Source organism: Metopolophium dirhodum, chromosome 9, assembly GCF_019925205.1.
Source record: "Metopolophium dirhodum isolate CAU chromosome 9, ASM1992520v1, whole genome shotgun sequence".
NCBI classification, from domain to species: Eukaryota; Metazoa; Arthropoda; class Insecta; order Hemiptera; family Aphididae; genus Metopolophium; species Metopolophium dirhodum.
The window spans coordinates 25,170,262-25,180,737 of record NC_083568.1 but is presented as its reverse complement, the minus strand read 5'-3'; the positions used below and the strand labels follow the sequence as shown (position 1 = coordinate 25,180,737).

Below are 10,476 nucleotides of genomic sequence, written 5' to 3'. Positions count from 1 at the left end.
CATTCATTAATGTCCTTATAACACTTAGTTCAGGGTTACTTTACAATATTAAACTAACGATAAGTTTTACCGTCCTGTTATTAATATTATATTCGTTTTAAAACTATTTAAATTATATGGTCGTGCGTGAATTTCGTGCGTCCAAGAGACTTAAACGTTCGGTTATATACGGGTGGGATCGCATAGTATTATATTCATAAGACAATTAGCTGTCAATGTTTTTTTTTTTTAATACCTATAATCAATTACAATTATTATCGAATTGATAATACATTCAGGATTATAATAATATAAATAAAAGTATTTTTAATTCTTGATTTACCTAAACTCGAATTAATGAGATCATTGAAATGTTTATACTCTCGTAGAATGTAGAATGTTATACTTTTTACCTTGATACATCATTGAAACGTATTCGCAAATATTTTCTGTCGAGATCACAGACTGCCTATGTCGTATATTATAAATTATGACATAAGTTGATTTTTACAATTAATGATCGTCAATAATAAAAGCATATACACTGCAATGGGTAGGTATCTACCTACAATATTGGACATGATACTAACTTATGTCATTATTATTTCGATGTGTGGGTGCTTGATCATGTTTTCAGAAAAATATTCTACTTTGAATGTAAAAAAATCTCAAAAATCATTATTTGCAAGCAAATGGTCGTTTTGTTAACATGGGTCAACATGAAGTCAAATAACAAACCAAAAATCTACCACTCACACACGGAGCACTCGCAGTCGGAATAAGCTTTCTGTAGATGCGTCATATGATTATATTATAGAATAGAATATTACATGTAAGTAGTTACCTACTCGTAATATTAAACCGTAAACGTGCAGCATCCCATACCGAAAGTATACCTACGTTGGCGCATGTATAGTTCATACGCGTGATATCAAAAAACAATCTTTAATGTTATATATGAATATATACATTGTACATATAATATATTATACGTATATATATTATATAGTTTATTAAGCACAATCAATATGGTTATATAATATATAGAATACAATATATTATATAGTATTCCGAGACAATAAAAATGTACAAATCAATATATTATATTATGCGCGACGGTCTTTTACAAAAAAAAAAAAAAAAGTAGTATGTAACATGTACAACAATTATTATATTATATTATAAATATGTAATAATAGTATCAATAATATTATACTAATAAATGACATATTCAGCACGAAATGTATATATAGGTACAGCTCATATACCTATATGTATATATATAAATGATAATAATAATAATATATAATAAAATATGACTAATCCTATATAATATACCTATATATCTACCTACTTAATAACTTTAAAAACGAAACACTGCACCACCTCGAACATAATATTATTATAATATGGCTACATATATAAAATATAATACACTCACGATTCATCGATGACGATTATTATTACAAGTCATTAATATATCTACGTATGTTTAGGTATATAATATTATAATGTATAATATTGTGTACTTAATGAATATTGATCAAGCGATATTACATGATATATAATATAGTACTATATTACTATGACACGATAATATATTATTATTTGGAAACATTTTTTTTTTTATTATTATTTTATGCAAACGAAAAACATACAATGATCTGGTCCAATGGCAAATTAAGAGTAGGTAATTAGTCAAACAATATTTAAATTTTGTTTTATTTCATATGTTTTCGTTCATTCATCGCGTATCTAAACTAATTTATCTATATATATACGCGTTTATCATCTATGTACATGATTTATATTTATATGCACAGCGTGGAAACGCCTTAAAAACGAAAATGAAATCCATTTAATAAATAAAACGAAACATAATATAATATATCTATTAGCGTAATGCCACATTTATTCGCTATAAATAATATAACTCTATAATATAAATTATAATATCTAACATTGCACGAGTACAAATTACAAATAAAAATGTACAATTTACATAAATAATAATATTATTACATATATATATATAATATACAAATACATATAGTGCAATCATTAATATTATAAGTTACCGATAATAATAATAATACAATTATAATAATGAGTGATACGTTTATGCGTCATAATATATTGTGTGTATTATGATGTAATGCGGCTATCTGTACAAAATAAAAATAATTTGATTACAATATATAATATCATATGCATTGCCAATTTCCCGAAAAATTACCCAAACGTGCATACCATTATTATTATTATTATATTATCATTGCACTAGCTATGTGACTGACGCGGCATAAGTATACCTCCTACATTATTCGAATAAAATGTTATCTAAATAACATACAATTTGAATAGTCAAGTAGATAATATTTATTCGCCCATCTCTTGTACACGGACTACGGAGTAGCTCGCGAATGTTTGGAATAACCGTCCATATTATGGGATATATATATATTGGGATCGGCGTTGGTCCCTTAAACGCATATGATAGTTTCGTGTTTTCAATTCAAAATTATTGGTAAATCGGTGGTAGATTGCACGTATTCCCTCCAGCATTCCTTTCCGAAATGTATCAACACTATTACCACTTTGTTATGTATACATAAAGATATGCGCTCTGGCCCGAACGCCTTAAACCCACCCCCCCCCCCCCAACTCTATGACGTAGCGGCCGGAATCACGCACCATACGGTTAGAGGAGATGATGTACAGGTAACAGGATATTTACACGTAAATGTGGATAATATTATTATGTCATTGTTAAATCGATTTTAAATCTTCGCAAGTGGTCTATCATGCCACCCTCCCCCTAATCACGAACACTTTCACTGACAGCATGGCTAATGGAAGGTTACCACACTTTCGAGATGCACATGTAAATTATAACGTCATATTATCACACCTAAATACTACTAATAATACAAATAGTAATAATAATAATAATAATAGTATGTATATTTTGTACAGTATTAGGTATACTCGAGAAACGTCGAAGAGAAATAATAATAATAATAATATGTGATATGAAATGTTATATTTTAACGCGATAAAAGTTTCAGATATGTTCAAATTAAAATTACGTTTACAAATACATAATATGTAATGGCGTGGACAAGGCGTATAATGTACGAAAAGAGAACGATAATAATATATAGTATTACCTATACCTATTATTATACGTCACTATACCTAAATATGAGGACTATAAACTATACACGACGTGCACTACACAATAATAATACGAATAAGAATAAGAATCAACGCGATGTACAATTCAATATATATCTGCAATCACACACTCTGTATAAAATACACATACATATCATACATATAAATAATATGTATGATTAGAACCATTATATTATGATATGAATGTAATATGCATAATATTATATAATATTGTTAAATTTATGGTTTTGCGTCATATGTGCAGACGTGCAGTTGATTATTCGTTCGACGCACAATGATGGCTGTACAGTGTACATACGATCCACACATTAACTCAAAATATAATATAAAAATAATAATATTATGGTATTTTACTTATACAGAGTCATTATTATTTTTATCACATCTCTGGAAATATAAGAATTTTTTTTTTAGGTATATTTAAATTTTAAATATTATGTATTTTTTTTTTTTTTTTGTAGAGATCAAACTATTTTTTCATTTTCTATATCGTATAATAATCAGGGTTCGTTCTGAAAATTAAAAATTCCTTGTATTTCCAAAGATATCGTGATTCGCGATAAAAGCATCTCGTAATAATTATACTATTTTGTATATAGAACACGATACGCATACAATATTATAATCGTCATCAAAAAGTGTCATAAAAATACGAATCTCTGTACAGGATCTTAATAGGTAATATATTATGATAAAATGATAATAAAATGACTAAATTACTATCACACGCTTGTACGTAAAATATTATTCAACATGTAAATATTCGTATTCGTCAAACTCAATATCGGTACGGCCGTTTGGTACACACGCACTATATATGTAGCGCGTCACAATGTAATAGACCTCGTCAAAACATAATAATATTATTATTCAATATTAGTACGGGGAGTGCCGCGAGCACTTAGGAATCTGAGTACACGTGATCGCGACGACGACGACGAAAAACGAAAAACCGCCGCGCGCGGTCCGACGATGGTCCGTTCAGCACATGGGCGAAGCGACCGGAGGCTGCGACAGGGCAAAGTGTCCTGGTGGCGGTTGCGGCGCGACCGGCGAGCCGCCGACGCCTCCGGGCCCGCCGCCGCCGGGCGACATGGCGGCCGGCGACCAGGCCTGCAGGCCCTGCAGCGCGCCCAGACGTACGCCGCCGTCTCGGTCGTCCATCATGGACTGCATCATTTTCGTGGCCATCTGCCTCTGAGCTTCCCGTTCCTCCATCATGTGACGTCTACGAAAAATAAAAAACATTATTATATAATAATATAATATTATTATTGTCATTAATTGCAAATATTATACAATCATTGTATAATATAATAGGTATTCATTCTCAAGGTAAACGTTTTTTTGTGTATCATTATTGACGGTGTAGAAGTTATAAATTAGGTATAATGGTAGGTACTGCTATTGTTGTGAACATAATTAATGATGCAATGGCGCACATTATACGCATATAGGTACATATAGACGCGAGTCTAGAAATGAAAAAAGGAGGGGGTTAGACGAAAAAATTTACTTCATGTCAATCGTTGTAAGTATCTAAATATTATTTTTTAAATTGTACCGTTACTTTCATTTAACTTATATATAAACTATAATGCAAATTTATGTGTACAAAATTAATTTTCCTGTTTTACTATACATCTTAGTTTTAAATTTTTTTACACTTATGAATGTATATCAGTATATGTATTTCATATTGTATTATATAGTGAACATTTTTTTAATATTATATAAATGGTGAACTCAATATTCCCATTACAAGCTAATGCGTACATAGGGGATGTGTAACCATTAAACCATGTAAACATTTTTGTATTTTAACTGTCATGTTTAGTTGGTTACAATAAACAATATTATTATTATTATTATTATTTGAGCACGGCCACAGGTATTATTTATATATAATTTATTAAAGAGTTCTAATCGATGGATACTTTTATCCATGATCCATAAAAAACTAAACGCTTTTCCCTGTTGCTAAATGTTTGATCACTTCCATTACGAAACAAATAAAAAACTTGTATAATGACACTAAAAATGCTTCAACTGAACATAATATATAGGATCGAATTTATCGAAACACGCTCGAACGTCTGATTCCCAATTTAATACGGTGACTACAGACACAGACGAGTGCCTCTTTAATCAGAAACTCAAAACAAATAGTTTATTCAATGTGCAGAATGATTTTTAGAGAATTTTATCACATATATCGTACAAAATATAGATACTGATTAACAGTTAAGTACCTAATAATATTATATACTTAGATCTATAAAGTTTATGATTTTTTTTTTAAACTATGTTTAATAAATACTGTACTTATCAACCCTTTACGGCGTTAAAACTTTAAATAAATAAATATTATTATTACACAATCATATTGTATTTTAAAATATGGTATAGTATAATATTATACAGTGTTCACTCAGCAAACCTAAACTAGAAGTATCGTAGGTATACTACGCTCAAAATAGGTATAAAATCTGTTTTGCATGAATAATAATAAAGCTGCGGTAAAGTGCACCGTGCATGAATAATCGAAAACCTATACGAGCCCCCAAATGTATAGGTCGCGACTTGCCGTATTGCCGTATAGTGAGTGCGGGTCCACCTCGCCGTATGGGGTATATCTACTGCTATTATATGTATTATATATACATAATATACGATGTTTCTATGTTGGCCGTCGCGTCGACAAACAGATGACACAACTGACAGCCGTGGAAATCGCTATCTGCACTATATTGGCCTATAACGCTCCGTGTACATATTATATTATATTTTATATATATATATATATATACACGCAGCGTATAGTGTATATATTATTATATAATATAGTGTTTCCGCGAAAAGGGAGCATATAAACGCGTGTGTGCGGAGAGCGCCGAAAGTTGACAGTTTAAAAGCCGGTCTGAATAATTCAGCCGTTTTTAAAACGCAGTTTAAGCGGATTTCTGCAACGGTCCGCGCGGCGCAGGACATGGCGCCGCCGCCGCCTCGAGTCCGATAAAATATTTAACGCGTTTGGCCGCGACCCATCGGCGTGCAAGATTTCCGCACCCGCAATACTTTTATAATGTGTTATATAATATTATATTTATATTAAACGTATTTAAGTGTTTATTAGACTCGTGAATGAGTTATAATATCGTATAGGTACCATACGGTCTTATACAATATGATACGCGTGTATATAATGCCTACACAGCACAGTCGAAGACTATTGTTACGTTTATCACGGCACGAAATATAATATGATAGGTATATAGGTAGGTAGGTCTATAGGTAACCGGATCTAAAAGTTCACATTCATTAGCGGTTGTTGGAATAAATCCGCAAGACATTATATTAATGATTCTTAAACAATACCAATAACATTTTACACCGCGCATTTACCCCACCAATTGTTAGTATAGTATATTGTAATTTAAGTGTGGTAAGTGCATTTTTTTTTAACCGTTTGGCGACTATACCGAGCTTTTAAAAACTATTTCCAATGATGTAAATATGTCTACATAATATATTATCATAATAATAATGATAATAAGTACGAAAAAACGTAAAAAAAAAACAAATTCAAAATTACATTGTCGATGCGTTTATAATAGAAATATTATAATACAACGACTATTATATTATTATATAAATACAATCGACGCCGAACTGACGTACCTAAGTAAACACATAAATATTAAAATCCTACACTCGTAATCATAATAATATATTATAATAGCTATCGTTTGCGCGTGTCTCTCGCTCGAGTCTCCTCGATATTATAACACGTGTGTATTATACGTGCGGCGTATCATTAAGCGTCTTACGGTATTACAAACGATTTCATTTCCATATACGTTCGCGTGTAGGTACGTTTTTCGCACATCCCGTAAATATTCGATTTACTCATTTTTTTTTTTTTTTTTTTTTTTTATCAAACGACAGACGCCGCCGCCGCCGCCGTGTTAAACGGAGGAAAGACGACGAAAAAAATAAATAATCTTTTGATATTATATTATATACGACACCGGTGCGGCGTGCAGGCGTAGGCGTCGGCGGCATGTTTGTATATTATCGTGTACGAGTACGAACGGAAACGTCCGTTCATACATAAACCTCACGTTTCAAAATGACGATTACTGTATTGAGTATTACGATATTATATTATATTATAGTCGTCGTATAGCAATAAACATCGATCATTTCATGTTATTACGTATATGGGTACGCGCCGCGGAAATCCGGGTTCTCTTTCACACAAACTATACACACAATAATAATAATAATTATTATGTTGCACCGGGCTATGAGTGTATCGATATTGTGACATGAATTCGCTGCAAAAAAATATTTATAAAAACGTTGTATAATATTATACATTTCGAGATAATATAGAGGTGTTCAATGAACAGATTTCGGTAGATTCGCGATAATCGCAGTCATAGCCAAGGTTCGAGTATGGCTAACAAAGACGAAAAAAACTCCAATAATATCGTGAATTTATTGAGAATCGATAAGTACTTAAAAATAATAATGACGTTTTACGTGAATGTTATTACATTATTTTCCAGGCAATACAATATAATGTTATGATGCATTAGCATTAGCTATTGAGATTTAGTCATATAATTATACTGTCTGCTAAAATTGGGTATTGCGTACAATGTACACAAATTTATACTTGCCCCGGGCAAGTTTCCCGTAAGTCGTAACCACTAAATGCACGTGCTTATATAATAATATATAGATTCCTAAATAGGTACCTATATATCGTTTATAAATTCGCTTTTAGCACGCTGTCATTTTCCGTCGAGTAAACTTTTATCTCGGTAAATGTTAAACTGATGTTAAACTTTCAAACGAGACGTGCGTTATTGTTTAATAATATATTATTATGTACATTTTATATACATACATACAGGGTTTGTATATTATAAACTCAGATCAGATGACGGCGATTACACATATTATTATTATTAACTAAGGTCTAAGAGAATTTGCAGTTTCACGGCGAAAACGACATCATTATTATAATAATATATATGCGAGCATACCTATCGTGTTCTAATACCGCGGTATAGAGCGTGGTGGTAATAATTACGGTAAGTACTTTTCAGAAACACTTTATAATACGACCCCGCAAGGCATTATTATTCTTATTAGTAGTTTCAGTAGCAGCAATAACTATCCCTCTTTATACGTGTAGGTGATTTAATTAAACAAATAATCGTACCTACACAAATTATTATTACCTATATTAATATATTCTTTCGTTTTGCGTTTAAGTTAAACCATTATCGTAAAGATTGTATAAGAGAATCTATTATATTATAACTTATAAGACATTAAATTCTTACTTAAAAGTAGCTATTACTTCCAAACTCGCGGTAAGTCTAATATTTAAAACTGATTGAACAACACATGTGTACGCAAATTAATCGTCGAACTACAATAAATTTACCTACCCAATTGTATGGTTATTATATAATATTATAGTACCTACTTAACTTAAAACAGCACACTTACGTTGTACAAATATTGTAATACCTACATATTATATTAAATTATATTATAGTGTTTATCACGAAGATCACTAATTTTTAAACGTAGTTTTAATGTACAATTGTGATATTTTTGAGATGTATTCACCTAAAATATCGAACGGGAAGAATTTAAATGGGAAGAATGAAGATTAACGAATTATGACCAATGAAAATTGTCAATAATATAATTATTATTTAATTTTTTTAATTCTGCAAAGATTTCTATATTTAAAGATACGTATTAAATGAATTGAAGATTGTTCAAAAGGCGAGCGATTGCAATAAAGTGTCAGGTGAATTATTTACCATACTTATTCGCGATTTCTGATTTAATGTTTAAAAAAATGTTTAACTCTCGGTAAATAATGTAGTAACTACAACTCAACTTATATTATAATATTAGCTGATCGACGTTAGCACTAAATAGTCACTGAATTATGCACTATGGTCATTGGAAATACACAACACTGTTTATTGTATACTAACACAATTTGTACATAATAGTTTTCCGTCTCCAAAATTTAATCAGCATTATACTTAACGATAATTCTATTTCGATTACAATACAATAATATTATAATATTACATACGCGCGACCATCGAGAAACTATTATCACGTATCACACAATAATAATATTATAATCACCAGTCGTCGGCTGCAGTTTGTATATTGTATTACTTGCTCTGAAGTCTAAAATATATAGGTCGATAACACGTGTACCTAACTAGGGGCTTATCCCTACGTCATATTATTATCTACTGCTGAACACACTAAATTCCAATATGATATACAAACACGACCACTAATCCGTCACTATTTAGGTTTTATTTATAACATTACACTATCATAATGTATTTCGTTGGAATCTTCGTCGCCGGGTTTTCGTGAAATTATATGGAATATATAGCGTTTTATAAGCGCGCGCCGTGTCGCGTCGTTATATTATTATTACCTATATACGTAGGTACTATATTTTAATACGCGCGTTAATGCCCAATTTTCAGTGTGTGTCCTTATAATCCGTCAGTGCTGGTCTCGCTCTTCGCCCCACGCGATGAGAGGAGACGGGTGTGCGAGTGAGAGAAAACAACGCCGCCGCGACTGTTACTGTACGGTTGCGGACGGATGGTGGCGCGGGAAGCGGTCCGGTGGCGCTACGTCGGATTTCGTCGTCCCGTCGTGTGGCGCCGCCGTCCGCGCTTATCGCACACACGTCTCGCCACTGTCGGCCCTTTTTCTAGCGAGAAAAAAAAAACAGGTTCGACTCCTCCCGAACCGACACCACTGCACGCACAATAAACAGGACCGCGTACAGGTAGGTATATTATAATAACAATTATACACGTGCCGTGTACGGTTATATTATTATACGATTGCGTCGTAAATTATTTGTTTACCTCTTAAATGAATAGCGTTTGTTTGTACTCGGACAATGGGGTATAATAATTATGTAGGCGATGCGCCAGTCGTCGCGTGATGGGTATAACGACAGCGCGCGTTTGCGTCGCACAGTTCCGAATAACGCACAGGAGACGACCGAAAAAAATGTAATTGTTCCCCCGCAAAATAAATCGCAAAAACAAAATGCAGGATTTCAATAAAAAAAAATTCAAAATTAAATAAATCTAATCACTGGCGACGTAAAAGATTAGGTAGGTATTACTTTATAGTAAGAGCCCCAGGTGAAGTGGAGACGTTACAGTATATTCCCAAATCGTAATAATATAACAGTATTCAGTCGAACGCGCGCGG

At 32.1% G+C, this 10,476-nt stretch overlaps 1 protein-coding gene across 1 annotated transcript in view; it reads right to left on the bottom strand.

Moving 5' to 3' along the window:
• Positions 1-1,130: 1,130 nt before the first annotated feature.
• LOC132952396 (T-cell leukemia homeobox protein 3-like) overlaps positions 1,131-10,476 on the bottom strand; it is a 45,863-nt gene continuing 36,517 nt past the window's right edge. Inside the window, 2 exon segments of the mRNA XM_061024689.1 lie at positions 1,131-4,172; positions 4,174-4,405. Coding sequence (XP_060880672.1) covers positions 4,044-4,172; positions 4,174-4,405 — 361 coding nt within the window. The 3' untranslated portion in view covers positions 1,131-4,043.